Genomic DNA, 15633 nt, shown 5'->3' with positions numbered 1-15633 from the left:
GAAAAAATTAACTTTTTCTTAATTTTCTTTAACTTTCTAAGGCGGAAGCTGCTGTTTGATAATGCTATTTAGTCTTACATTTATAGCTTTTCCTTAGCAGCCACATGACCACTGTATTTTTGGCCACAGGAGGCAGCATGACTTAGAGGACAGAGCTGAGACCTGGAATCAGAAGATTGGGAGTCTTGCTTTTGCTCTGGCTATGGCCTTAATTTTCTTATGTATGAAATGAGGGACTAGAGAACTCTAAATGATCTTCAGAGTATCCCTGAATCTTATGTCCTTGACTTTGAAGTGTTCTGCACCTCCTTCTTTACTAGAGGCCTGATTTCAGAGGCGTTTATTATTTATGATACCTGCCTAGGAGGCATTTGTGGCTGCCAGTTGAGACTACAGAGAGAGCTTGTGCCTGCCTGCCTATTCTCTGGGCTTGGATAAGGAACCCCAAATCACTGTATATTGCATTGTGAATATAAGGCAAGTTGTATGACTTCAAAAGTTTAATTTTCTTTAAAAATGCAAGTAAAACATTCACAGTGGGCCAAAAAAAGTCATGCTGACATGTAGGCCTTATTTCAATGTCACATAAGGAAGAAGTTATCAGAGGCTCTAAATTAATAAATAATTAGAAAACAGAGATCTTCCAGGTGTATTCTGGGGAACATTGGTTCCGAAAAATTAATAGATGTTATTTGAACAGATAGAGTTCGTGACTTCTTGCGACCTTTAGTATGCACATGTGTATGTTGAATATTTTAAAGAGTTTGGGCATGTAGTATTTTAAAATTTATTTGCTTTTGGAAGTCTCCCTCTCCCTTCAAAGAACATTTCATTGAGTTTAGTGTTCTGAAACATATTATGGGAAATTTTGATATAAACTGTTGGATCTGCAAAATTAATTAAATGCCAGACCTAGCATGCAAGCCAAAGGAGAAAAAACTCAATTGTGTTTTCTTCAAAAGAAGAACATGGAGAATGTTCTTTACATTATGCTAAGCAAAATTGTTCTTTCTTGAATTGGAATTTTTATGCTTTTACTATTTTTAGTGTTTTTGTAGCAGTGACAAATCTTAGAATTATGCCAACCATTCAATAGTTTGTACAACTTTGAAAGAAGATTAAAAAAAAACAACATACTTTGGCCAGGCAGGGTGGCTCACGCCTATAATTGCAGCACTTTGGGAAGCCGAGTCAGGCGGATCATGAGGTCAGGAGATCGAGACCATCCTGGCTAACACAGTGAAACCCCGTCTCTACCGAAAATACAAAAGATTAGCCGGACGTGGTGGCGGGCGCCTGTAGTCGCAGCTACTCGGGAGGCTGAGGCAACAGAATGGCGAGAACCCGGGAGGCGGAGCTTGCAGTGAGCCCAGATCAGGCCACTGCACTCCAGCCTGGGCGACAGAGTGAGACTCCCTCTCAAAACAAACAAACAAACAAAAACCATATTTTTAAAGTGCTTTTTAAATGAAACTTGGTACTATCTAGCACACAGTGAGCTCTTAAAAATGTTTGTGGGCCAGGCATGGTGGTTTACGCCTGTAATCCCAGCAATTTGGGAGACCGAGGCAGGCAGATCACCTGAGGTCTAGGGTTTGAGACCAGCCTGACCAACACGGAGAAACCCCGTTTCTACTAAAAATACAAAATTAGCTGGGCGTGGTGAGACATGCTTGTAATCCCAGCTACTTGGGAGACTGAGGCAGGAGAATTGCTTGAATCCGGGAGGCAGAGGTTGCAGTGAGCCGAAATCACATCACTGCACTCCTGCCTAGGCAACAAGAGTGAAACTCCGTCTCAAAAAAAAAAAAAAATTGATGAATAAATGCTATTCTGTGTCTTAGGTGTTGATATTTATTCGCATGTGATTGTTACTTAAGACAAGACTAATTCTGATTTTTTGGATACATTCTCATTTTTGAGAGAATAACTTACATTGATTTTCACGATATTTATTTTAAGTCTAATGAGCTCTAAAGCAGAACTACTGATCTCTAAACTTTATTAATTGGTGATAAATAGTATGAAAACTTCATTTTTTTATTCTTAATATTCTCGGCAATTTCTGGTGTAAAATTCATGACACTTATTTGGTCCTCTTTTATGATTAGTTCACTTAGCTTTCGTTTCAGTTCCTGATAGTGTTGTCATTATAACAACTGGGTTTAGTAACCAACGAATAGCTGCCAAAAGCTTTCATTCCACTGAATTCCTGACTTTGGTGTAGTACATTTTCTCAAGTAAGTTTCTGGACAGAATAGAATATCCTGTCTCATGATGCTTAGAAAGCATTTCCCTGTTTTGAGTCAAATTTGGTGGTAATAAGAATTCCAGCAGTATATGCTTGTTTTATATTTTATAAGGCTCTCCTTTTCACCCTTACCCTAATCTCTTCCCCCCCAGTTCTACCCTAACCACCTCCAGCTCCCAGCTAGACAGTAGATTACTGGCTGTTTGAATCTAAAAAATTAAGTCTGGATTAAGTGAGACCATTCTACCTTATGTGTATTTTTTAAACCTATTTTTTCTTACACAGATTGAAGACATTTTAGCAAAATTAACTTAGCTCTTTAATTGTCCATTTCTATTCCATCTTTTCCTTTAACTGATCTTTTGAGCTGTCAATTTTCCTAGCAATCACAATCGCCAATATTTTGAAAATGAAAGCATTTTCCATTTTTATACCATATTGGATATGAGCAGTTAATTTGAGTGCTAATAATTCAAGTTTTAATTGTCAGTACATATACTCTATGTGAACTTGTGCTTCTTAATCATTTTTCTGAGTCATCTGTTTCTAAGTGAAACAATTATAGTAGCAAGCGCTTGATTTTGATCTCAATACATTCTATATGTTTTAGAAGTTAATGCTGTAGCCAAAATGATAGTGTTCTATTCCTTTTTAAATACTGAGGTTGGGTGTGGTTCCTTAAAATAGTTATGAATAATGCCTATGGAGGTATTTTGCCATAGTTCAGTAGATTTCTGTATAAAAAACTGTTGCAACCGGGTGCAGTGGCTCATGCCTGTAGTACTGGGAGGCCGAGGTGGGCAAATCACCTAAGGTCAGGAGTTCAAGACCAGCCTGGCCACATGGTGAAACCCCGTCTCTAATAAAAATACAAAAATTAGCTGGGCGCTGTGGTAGGTGCCTGTAATCCCAGCTACTCGGGAGGCTGAGGCAGGAGAATCGCTTGAGCCTGGGAGGCAGAGGTTGCAGAGAGCCGAGATGGTGCCACTGCACTCCAGCCTGGGCAACAGAGCGAGACTCCGTATATTAAAAACAAACAAATAACAACAACAACAAAAAAACTGTTGCTTCTGCTTCAAGAAATGTTTAAATTTAAAATAGTTTATTAGTGGACTCATAGTTGTTAAACTACAGCATTTTACCTTAAATGTTAAAAGCATGAAATCACATGGATTTTATAGTAAAGAAAGGAAAAGAAAGTAATGCTTTAAAAGACTTAGTAATTGACATATCTCGCTTAATACAGACAAAATTCTTTTTAAAAATCAGTTTTCAAAGAACGTAAAAGTATAGCTAAATGGTATTGATATAGAAATATTGTTTTGTTGTATATATTGCTGTATTGCATAGAAGGCATTGCTGGTCTGCCACCATACCACCCTGAATGTGCCCAATCTCATCTGATCTCGGAGGCTAAGCAGGGTTGGTCCTGATTAATACTTGTATGGGAGAAGGCATTGATGCCTAGGGCAAGTTACTTAACCTCCCTGTGCTTCAGTTTTCACACTTTTAAAATGGTTGTATCTAACTCACAGAGTTATAGTGAGGATTAAATGAATTAATGTTTGTAAATCACTTAGGAGAGCCTGTCACTTACTAAGTTTTCAGTAGTTGTTAGCCATCACTATTACTGTTATATTTATGTTTAGAATTATTTACCAGTTGTGTTAGAATTGAGTGGTGTGTTTGAATAACAATAATTTGAGGATGTTGGATTCTATGTAGAAAAGACTATTGCTGGTTTTTATGCAACAGTTTGAGAGTGAATAAATCTATGAATATCATGAAATCTTTTGTAGTTGCCATATATAAATGTAATTTTCAGATGTAATCTTTAAGTTTTCAGAATAAAAGTGGACATCTTCTAAACTCTTGTACTGGGATTAAAAATAATTTTTAGAGATTGGAGATGGTTCAATATTGTCACTTGTTCTTCGGCATCGAGTGATATCTTGCTCAATAGTGGTTTATTTTGTGAGTCGTTGTATCAGCCGTTTATTGTACATGCAGTAGTTATGTAGTGCCCACTTGCATAAGTGCTGGGGCCAGGACAGCACTTGTTACTCATCTTTGCTCCTTATTCACCTTCCAAAGAAAATTGATAAAAGAGAAAACCACCAAGCCCAATTTACTAAACTTTTGCAAGTTATCAATACATTTAGAAAAACATGCTTTTTTCCTTCCCAGAATATTCATTGTGTAGGCATTGCAGACATTGTACATAAATACTTTTATGATCTGGATTTATTCCTAATAAAAACTTAAGAAGCATCTCTTTTGGAAGGACTTAAAAGCCTTAATGGACATAATTCAACTGCCTGCCCTGATATATGTTTCTTGTATGAATCTCCCTTTAATTTCCACCCTAGTTATTCCTATTTTTGTTCTGATTACTATTTACCTGGACAATTGAAATAACCTGATTGATTTTGCCTTTAATCTTTGCCCTTTCCTACTTCAACCTATGTATACTTTTATTACAATAGTGTTCTTTTTTTTTTGAGATGGAGTCTCACTCTGTCACCCAGGCTGGAGTGCAGTGGCGTGATTTCAGCTCACTGCAACCTCCACCTCCCAGGTTCAGGTGATTCTCTTGCCTCAGCCTTCCCAGTAGCTGGGATTACAGGCATATGCAACCATACCTGGCTAATTTTTTGTATTTTTAGTGGAGACAGTCACCATGTTGGCCAGGCTGTTCTTGAACCCCTGACCTCAAGTAATCTGCCTGCCTCGGAGTCCCAAAGTGCTGGGATTACAGGCGTGCGCCACCACACCTGGCCACAGTAGTCTTCTTAAAGGGCAGATCTGAAAGAGTTTTAAAAAAACAAAAAACAAACAAACAAAAACCCTTCTGTGTAATTACTGCTAAAGTAATGACAGATTCTTCAGCTAGTTATTGGAGGTCCACCTCAGAATGACAGCCCACTTCTCCTAACTTTACTTTCCTTCTGCTTTCAGTTTGAGACTTGAGACAATTGAACCATGACAATTTTCTAAACTCTTTAATTTTAGAAATCCTCCTGGTCATTGGGGCTTGATTCCTAATACAGATCTTGTTCTGTTTCTTTAGGTCATATAATGGCATATCTTGCTAAAGCTCATACAATCAAATGTTTGCTTTCTCTTATAATGATTCTGTATTTGTTTTATCTCTCCTAATACAACATGAGCTTATTAAAGGCAAACGCTATCTATGCCCTATCATTAATATCCATTTTACAGCTCATGTTATATAAAACAGATCCAACTATAAAATTTATCACCGTTTATCACAATATCAGTTTTGCTTAGTGTTGCCTATGTATTTAATTAAACAAGTTGGTGTTGGACTTAGGTCAAAATTAAATTAGTTATACCATTGTGCTAACTTTCAGATATTTTTAAGCCTTTTAAAAGGTGAATTTTAGGCTTTATGGAGAAGAAAAGGTGAAGCTTGGAACAGAAGATACCAGGCAGCTCTTCAAATCATATCTACAGCTGTCATCAAAGCAAACTTGAGTTAGAATTAATTGTGGCACATTAGGTCGGGGGAGAATATATACTCACCTTCTCTCCCTCATCCCAACCCTTTGCCTCTTATTTCTTTTCTCTGAAGTCTGAAAGATGCCAGAAAGAAGTAAAGTTTAACTTATTTAAGAGAATTATGGATCTTTTATTAATAAAAATTAACTTGATGATTTGAACTAACAATTATGATAATTTTGGTATTTATAGCTTTGTCTATTCCTCTACAGAAAACCATAGGCAAAATTGCAACATGCTTGGAATTGCGAAGTGCAGCTTTACAGGTAAGGAGTTTTTCTCCTCTCTTATATAAGGAAAATAAATTATTCTGCATTATTCTCATAAAACATTAGACATTCATTTCAAAAGCAGTATTGTCTCAGAAGTGTTTTATAACAACGTATATTAAATTCATACTTTTTTAGTTCATGTTTTGTACATTGTAAAATAAAATATATGACTTCAGTTTTTTCTGTTGTTTTTGGCCTGAGTGTTCCAAAAATAAACAAAAACCAGTTTGGGACTTTTCATTTTCTACCTTGAAAGCAAGAAATAGATTCCTTTTGAATATTTGGTTCTTGCCGCTTAAAAGACAGGGTGCAGTGAAATCTTTGTAGTGAAAAGATGTAATATGCTTATTTTAAATTTAGTCCACACAGTCTCAAGAAGAATTTAAACTGGAGGACCTGAAGAAGCTAGAACCAAGTAAGTTTAAGTTTATATTTTTTTGTGATACTCCTTTGGAAAATTAATCTATTATAGATGTTAAGGCTATTTAACAAAGATTCTGATTTGATTTATTTCTGTTAATATCTAGTCCTATGTGATTTTTTTTGGGTGCTTTTGTTACTTCTGTAACATTTATAGTAATTATTTTTTGGATTTTATCTTCGCTATAGAATATATGAGGTTGTACCTCATCTAAGTGTGTATTAGCCTTTATTTTGTCTTGCTCACTTTAATAAAACCACAGTTACTTTGGTAAACATTTGCAGCAGCATCTAGTGGAGAAAGTAAAGCTTTAGTCATTGATGCCCATTTACACTACATGTCATTGAAAACTACAGTCCAGCTGTTGGAGTTGCTCTGCAAAATATTTTTTTGTTGTCTTCATTTTCCTTTCTCTTTAAAACTTTTTTGAAGTAAATAATTTCTTCAAATATTTTGGTGGTTAGTGTGCTGCCATGTAAAGCTTTTTTGCTAGTTCGGATGAATGTTCTTTGCAATATGGGTAAATGCACAAGAGTTGAATATAAAACTAAATGAATCTAAGTCAATATTCTCATTTTTCGTTGAGACAAGATTGCACATCTTAACATTTTCATGTAAATAGAGTTTATTTATCCATCTAAGTCAAATTTCTAAGCAAGGAATCATAAAATCATAGCATTTTAGAACAGAAAGGAGTTTTAAGAGTCATATAGTGGAGTTCTCTCACTTTATAGTTGAACAAAGCTGAAATGATTTGCTGTTTTACTTCAACCCTTAGTAGCCTCTTCTAAGGAAAATTAATGACTGTAACTTGCATTATGTTGAACTAGATTGGTTGGTTTTGCTAATGTATTCTTCAGAGTTTTAAAAAATCTCTTGAAAATCATGTCTGAAATTCATACTGATTGTGAAAATACATTTAATTTGCTTATAATAATCCTCAGTCACATACTACTTCTTACTCAAACATATCTCTTCATGACCCTGTAAAATTCCCTTCCATAAATTCGTCCTTCAAAGTCTCTCAGATGTCCCGTCTTTCTCTGTTCCTCTAGCCATATTAAACGCGGCTTCCTATCTTTTATAGTAACACTTTTTATATCCATCTTCATTGTTTGTCCTGTATTTGTTTCACTCCTCAGAGAGATTGTGAATAGCCTTTGTATTTTTCCCACAGAGCCTAATTCAATGCTTTGTTTGTAGTATGGGCATGGCAAATTTTGTTACATTGAATAGAATTGAATGTCTTCAGGGAAACTTCTCTCATTAGAAAAGAATCTTTCAGATGGGAACAGGTACCCATTTTGCCTACCACAAAAATGAAACAAGTCAGTGGCAAAGAGAACACATGTTGGTATTTGCGTGTGTGTGCCATTTCTAGAGTGTAAGCTATAGGAGGGTGGCAGGTCCATGTTCTGTGAGAGCAGGCTGGGACTGCAGTTTTTACTAGTAGGGTACGTCCCTGCATCTGCCATTCAGAGGTCCTCATTGTGTAGAGTCTACTGAATGAACCAGTGAGTCCCCAGCCCATGATGTGCTTTGTGTTCATTTAATACCTTACATGAAATTATAAACTTACCTCTCCTCTTCTCTGCATCCTCCTAAAGTATAATTACTAGTACTAGTGGAAGGAAAACCCTATGTAAAGTTTAAGGTAAATCCTGTTTTTAAAGGACATTAGAATCCCTGTTATTCTATAATTGATGAAAATGGAAACCTATTCTACAGAAAATAAGAAAGGATCTGTTTTTGCTTCCAAAATTATCCACGTAAATTAAATATTTGATACACTCTACACTTGCAAAAACAAAATAATAAAAGGTTATTATGCCAAAACAAACATTTCCTTTTCAAAGCATTGATACCTAAGAAAATACTGTTTAATTCTTCTATTGCAATACAAATGGAAGATATTCCTAGTAACTGATATAGTTTTCAACTTTTTTATTCGTGTTTTACACAAATTAAAGGATGATTTTCCCCCCATTTTATTATTAAAATATTACCGTACGTTTTTGTTTCTGATAGGAAGGACACATGGTCTTTTTTGTCACCTGTTCGCCTTTCCCATTCTTAGTATCTAATACAATATTATGTTAGTGATTAATTGATATTTATTGAGTTGAAGTTATCATTTACTCACAATGAGCTATCATGTACAAAGTTTAGAAAGGATGTTCTTATAATTTTTTTAAAAAAGTGCTTTTTAGTGAGATCTGAAATGCAAGGATTCTAGTCAGCTGAATAGTGATAGAGAATGAGTTGTATCGTAATGTAGGTTTATACTTGTACTTTAAATTTTTCTATGTAATTTCATGATTTTAATTCTCATAACAGACTCTGAGGAAATGTTCTCATTGTAGAATTGAGGAAACTGAGATTCAGAGTGGCTATGTGAATGTTCAAGTTATTGGCATAATTCTTGGGCTAGGATTTGATTTCAAACCTTCCAGCTTTCGTCTTCTGACACTTCTGCCTTGCTTATCAAACTTCTGCTATACAGTTGATTCTATTCCTTGAACAAGCCTGACTAGTTTCTGCCTCAGAGCCTTTGTTGTTGCTCCAGGCTGATTCCTGGGAAGCCCTTTCCCTACAGCTGCCTACAGATGGTGCCTCTCATCCTAGGTCACGGCTCAAATGTCTTCTAATAATTTAGTTTTGAAAGGCTTACCCTGACGACCTTAGCTAAAGTTTTCCTTCTCTACTTAATCCATTTGCACACTCATCCTGTTTGTGTCCTTTATAACACTAATCACAGTTACATTATCTTACTTATTGGCTTATTGCTTTTTCTGATGAGAGTCTGAGATCCATATATGAGGGCAAAGACTCTCTGTCTTGATCACTGTTCTCTTTAGCACCTAAATCAGTGACTGGAACATTATAGGCACTCAATCCGTATTTGTTGAGAAGAAGAAAGAAAGAGAATGAATGAGAATATAGACACAAGCCTCAGAGTTCTTTCTCACTGGAGGGTTTGGTATACATTACATATATAAGAATGAATATACTATGGATTATGTATATAAGATTATATAAGAAGGTGTAGATTATATGTGTGAAGAGTATAGATTATATATAAGATTATATATATATACAGGTATAGATTATATATATAAAAGAAGAAGATGAAGGAATGTTGGAGGAAGTCATGGAATTGCAACGTGCAGTCTCTGGTTTTCCTCCTTTGGGATGCCAATATGCCACAACCATTTTAGCTCTAAACTGCAGAACTCCAAAATTAAAGATTGAATAAATTGAATACAAAGTCGTGGAAGCCTTTTAGGTCTTCCAGGTAACGCCATGAATTCACTTTAATGTAAGCACGGGTAGTTACTGGGCACCCATAAGGCCAGAAATGAAGCTGAATTACATACTTACAGTACCCTTCAGAGGTAGCTAGAATTGTAAGATGCCTTTCTTTAAGTATACATGCCAGAATGTAATCATTGAAATACAGATTGATCACAGCCAGAACACAGGAGGCGGTCCCATATTGTTTGAAGACTTCTCTTCAGGATAAATCCCTCTTTGTGAATGTGTGTATATAAATATGGAAGTACATGTGTGCATATACATATGTAAGTACCTATGTGTATATATACAATCATTTGTCACTTAATGACAGAGATGCAGTCAAGGAAATATAGCCTTAGGTGATTTCGTTGTGTGAGCATCATAGAGTGCACTTACACAAACCTAGATGGTAGAGCCTGTTGCTCCTAGGCTACAAACCTCTACAGCCTGTTACTGTACTGAATACTGTAGGCAATGGTAACACAGTGGTAAGTTTTTATGTATGTAACGTAGTAGAAAAAGGATAGTAAAAGTACATATAAAAGATAATAAATGGTATACCTTTATAGGGTACTTACTGTGAATGGAGCTTGCAGGACTGAAAGTTGCTCTGGGTGAGCAGTGAGTGAGTGATAAGTGGATATGAAGGCCTAGGACATTATCGTACACTACTGTAGACTTTATAAACACTGTACAATTAGGCTAAACTAAATTTATTGTAAAAATTGTCCTGTCTTTAATAACAAATTAACTTTAGTTTACTATATATAAACTTTATTAACTTCAACTTTTTAAAACTTTTTGACTCTTTTGTAATACCATTTAGCTTAAATACAAGCACTTTGTACAACTGTACAAATATATATATATATTCTATATATATATATATATTTTTTTTTTTTTTGAGACAGTCTGGCTCTGTTGACCAGGCTGGAGTGCAGTGGCATGATCTCTGCTCACTGCCACCTGCATCTCCTGGGTTCAGGCAATTCTCATGCCTCAGCCTCTGGAGTAGCTGGGATTACAGGCATGTGCCACTAGGCCTGGCTAATTTTTTTGTATTTTTAGTAGAGACAGGGTTTCGCTATGTTGACCAGGCTAGTCTCAAACTCCTGTCTGCAAGTGATCCATCTGCCTTAGCCTCCCAAAGTGCTGGAATTATAAGTGTGAACCAATGCGCTGGCCACAAAAATATTTTTTCTTTATGTCCTTATTTTATAAATGTTTTCTATTTTAAGTTTTGTTTGTTTTTACGTTTTAAACTTTTTATTTTTTTTTGACAACTAAGAAACACACACACATTCGCCTAGGCCTACACAGGGTCAGGATCATCAATATCACTGTCATCCACCTCCACATCTTGTCCCACTGGAAGGTCTTCTGGGGCAGTAACACACATGGAGCTGTCATCTCCTATGATAACAGTGCCTTCTTCTGGATACCTCCTGAAGGACCTGCCTGAGGCTGTTTTATAATTTACTTTTTTTGGGGGGAGGCTGACGCAGGCAATCACCTGAGGTCAGGAGTTCAAGACTAGCCTGGCCAATGTGGCAAAACTCTGTCTCTATAAAAATACAAAAATTAGTCAGGTGTGGTGGCTCACGCCTGTAATTCTAGCTACTTGGGAAGCTGAGGCAGGAGAATCACTTGAACCTGGGAGGCAGAAGTTGCAGTGAGCCGAGATCATGCCATTGTACTCTAGCTTGGGTGACGGAGTGAGACTGTCTCAAAAAAAAAAAGAAAATTAACTTTTTTTTTTAATAAGTAGAAGTAGTACACTCTAAAATAATGATAAAAATATAGTAAGTACAGTAAGTTCTATGTAAACAATATACTATAAAAAGTATAGTATATACTAGGCAGTTGGAATTTTTCAGCTCCATTATAATCTAATGGGACCACTGTCACATATGTGGTCTGTCACTGACTGAAACATTATTATGTGGTGCATGACTGATTATAATAATTTTTAAGACTCAGAATGCCAGGACTCAGTATAATAAATTTTATCATAAAAGAAATATGAGAATTATAACTTTGCTGCTACAAACTACCAGTTTGATGACATTGAGAGGAAATCTTCTCAGGACTGAAAATAAAATGTACTCCTGTATCTCTAACTGGGCATCTTCTATACAACTTTTTTTTTTTTTTTTTTTTTAAACAGAGTATCATTCTTGCCCAGGCTGCAGTGCAATGGCATGATCATGGCTCACTGCAGCCTTGACCCCCCGGGCTCAAGTAATCCTCCTACCTCAGCCTCCTGAGTAGCTGGGACCACAGGCCTGCACCCCCATGCCTGGCTAATTTTTATTTTTATTTTGTAGAGACAGGAGTCTCCCTGTGTTGCTCAGGCTCAGATATTTTAATTAAAGTACTATAAGGAGGAGGCCTTCTCTTTTTCTGGTACCCCATGTCTCACCTAAGACCTTGTAGATAGGATTCATTTTCCATGAGGGCTCTGAGACTCTGGAACTTACTCTTCTTGGAGATCTGACATTACTCTGAGGATACTGGTACCTAGAGTGCACCATGGATATTTTAATTTTGCTAAGACCTTCAGTAGACAAATGTACTGTGTAGCTCTCAAATGGTGGTAAGGCTGGGAATTTAAAAATATACATTAATATGCATAATAAAATTGATTAAAAATTAGTCATTTAAGATACAATTTTTTATTTTGCTTCATGGAAGAATTCATGTTTCTTTATCTTCTTATTCTAGTCCTAAAGAATATTCTTACATATAATAAAGAATTCCCATTTGATGTTCAGCCTGTCCCATTAAGGTAAAAGAAACATTTATATTTGTTTTCTTATTTTATGTTATACCTCTTTTTCAGATATTTCTGGGTTTTCTTAAATATCAACTTTGGTATTATTGATGTCATTGACATCAACAGTGATAACAGTATATCAGCATTTTATTTTATTTTATTTTATTTTTGAGATGGAGTCTTGCTTTGTCAGCCAGGCTGGCGTGCAATGGCGCTATCTCGGCTTACTACAACCTCCGCCTCTGGGTTCAAGCAATTCTCCTGCCTCAGCTTCCCAAGTAACTGGGATTACAGGTGCACGGTGCCACGCCCAGCTAATGTTTTTGTATTTTAGTAGAGACGGGATTTCACTGTGTTGCCCAGGCTGGTCTCAAACTCCTGAGCTCAGGCAATCCACCCACCTCGGCCTCCCAAAGTGCTAGGATTACAAGCATGAGCCACCGCACCCAACCTATCAGCATTTTTTAATATCAGCATCTTGCCTGGGAAACGAGTATTTGTGAGGCTTCTCTAGTATATTTAGTTTTGCAGTTCGTTGTTTTTTCTGCCCTTTTTCATGTAGAAGAATTTTGGCACCTGGTGAAGAAGAGAATTTGGAATTTGAAGAAGATGAAGAAGAGGGTGGTGCTGGAGCTGGGTGTCCTGATTCTTTTCCTGCTAGAGTTCCCGGTAGGTATCACTTACTAAGAATAAACATTACTTAACTGCATCCAAAGTCAGGGTGTTTGAAACTTACTTTGGTGTTTGCTAGTGGGGCAATACAACCACTCTAAAGCTCATGCTAATCTTAGGCAGATTTTATTGGCAGTAGCTATTTCATAAGTATGGTGTGAAGTTATCTTACTCTCTGTGTCAGGGGTCCTCAGGACCATCCCCATGTTCAGTGATTCCCTAGGACGACTCACAAGGCTCGCTATATAGTTGTATTCATAGCTAGGAATCATTACAAGAGAACGCAAGAACAAAATCAGCAAACAGAAAACCCATACAGGCAAAGTCTGGAGGTAATCAGGTGCAGGCTTTCAAGAATCCCCTTCCTGTAGAGTCACATAAGATGTGCTTAATTTCCCATGCAACAAGTTGCGACAACGTATGTGGAATGCACAATGTTGTCTACTAGAGAAGCTCTTTAGAGTCAGTGCCCAAAGCTTTTATTGGGGACTGGTTATGTGGGTACCTTCTGCCTGGCACAGGCCAAAATTCCAGACTACAGAGGAAACAAGGTGTTTAGCACAAACCATATTGTTTACACAGTTTAGGCACAGTGACCATTCTTACCAGGGAATGGTGGGAACCCTCCCCAAATCCAAGATCCCAGATGCCAGCCATGGGCTGACTTTGCAAGGAGGTTTTCTAAGAATAACAGTCTTAGGCCTGCTATGTTAATTCTTTTCTGTATACTGTCATAAGTACTTCTTCTGTTTTGTTTTCTTTTGAGACAGAGTCTCGTTCTGTCACCTAAGCCCTGGAGTGCAGTGGCATGGTCTCGGCTCACTGCAAACTCTGCCTACCAGGTTTCAAGCAATTCTCGTATTTCACCCTCTCGAGTAGCTGGGATTATAGGCACATGCCACCACGCCTGGCTAATTTTTGTATTTTTGGTAGAGACAGGGTTTTGCCATGTTGGCCAGGCTGGTCTTGAACTCCTGACCTCAGGTGATCCACCTGCCTCAGCCTCCCATAGTGCTGGGATTACAGGCATGAGCCATTGCATCCAGCCATAAGTACTTCTTTAATTAATCAATTTGTGGTGGTTAAAAGTGGACCCATGGGAGTGGATACTGAACAATTGCCCTTTCTTCCCCATCTTGTTTTAGGGAAGCAAAGAATATACGGCAAACTTTTTTATTTCTGGAAGCTCTCCATGAGTATATTCCCTCCCTATAAATAACCTTGGCAAGCACCCTGGGTAAATTTCTTGCCTCTCCCAATTACTGCTTTACTCTGTTCTGTTCTGTTCTGTTCTTATAAAGTACAGTTTTTATTTCTGATAAACTAGTTTACTTTAGGAAGTATAGTAATCTGCTATAATATTGTGATGCATTTTAGAAGAGATTCTAGAAGCTTTCCATTGTAGTTAAATACAGTCTGTGTGCTGTTCAGATAGCTTTCTTCATAATTCATATTCCAGTATTTTGAATACTTCTTGAGGAGGAGTCATTTGGAGTAGGAACAATATAGGCTCGGACCAACAGATAAATGGGCTTTTGAGTCTGGGCTCTGCTAATCACTAGTTGAGTGACTTTGCATCTGTGTCTTAAACCAATCTGAACTTCTGTTTCTTTATAAAATGGGATAATGATAGTGCCTAACTCATACATAAGGTTATTGTGAAGATTAACAAGATACTAAGTATAAACCATTTAGCACTGTATTGTTCATATGCTGAATATTAGTGGTGGCTGTTACTCTTATCATCATCTCTACATGGGAATAACAGTACCTACACTGCAGGGTTATTGGAAACATTGCAGGCACTATCAATCAATGGTAGCTCTTATTAATAATGTTTCTTTGGTACAAGGGCATTATTTCCAATCTACTTTATGAAGAGAGAGCTATATTTTTCTTGCTTTTATAGGGTATTTCAGGATTGCCAAGATGGTGAGATATTTTGCTGTTTCACTGACTTGGTAATTTTTATTGCCTTTTCAAACTACATACTGTAATTGGTGCAGCTTCCAGTTCTATAAATTTCTATCTGATTTGGTTGTTTTCCTGCTTACTGTACTTCTGTAGCAAACAAGAAGCAGATGATGTAAATCATGAAATGGGCAGATTAAGGTCTTTCTGGGGTTCAGATTGCCCAGTTGAAAAGGAACTTGTATCATAAATCCATTTGCTATGTAAGATTAAGCCCAAACTGAATTTGTATTCTGATATAGCATTGTGATATTTCGTTTCAGAGATACAAATGCATTATTGAACCCTTCTAGTCCCTGAGTTTTTTTCCCCCCTAAAAGAAATAGTATGTATAGTTTAATTAACTATATTTGGTTTGGGATAATATTGTTCAGGGCCTGTCTTATTGAAAAATAACTTGTAAAATTATATTCATTGAAATAGCAAGATGATACTTTTTTTTTTTTTTTTT

The 15633-nt window shown here is 36.7% G+C and overlaps 1 protein-coding gene across 3 annotated transcripts in view; it reads left to right on the top strand.

Moving 5' to 3' along the window:
• The window catches only part of AIDA (axin interactor, dorsalization associated), a 41168-nt gene that overhangs the window by 11364 nt on the left and 14171 nt on the right, over positions 1-15633 (top strand). For all 3 annotated transcript variants that reach the window (XM_011929482.1, XM_011929480.1, XM_011929481.1), the window contains 4 exons: positions 5986-6039; positions 6406-6460; positions 12488-12551; positions 13102-13208. In XM_011929482.1, the coding sequence (XP_011784872.1) occupies positions 5986-6039; positions 6406-6460; positions 12488-12551; positions 13102-13208 (280 nt within the window). The remainder of the gene's footprint in view (positions 1-5985; positions 6040-6405; positions 6461-12487; positions 12552-13101; positions 13209-15633) is intronic.

This window comes from Colobus angolensis, unplaced genomic scaffold, assembly GCF_000951035.1.
Source record: "Colobus angolensis palliatus isolate OR3802 unplaced genomic scaffold, Cang.pa_1.0 Scaffold81, whole genome shotgun sequence".
Lineage (NCBI taxonomy): Eukaryota > Metazoa > Chordata > Mammalia > Primates > Cercopithecidae > Colobus > Colobus angolensis.
The sequence above is the reverse complement of the archived record's forward strand: the minus strand, read 5'-3'. Positions and strand labels throughout refer to the sequence as shown.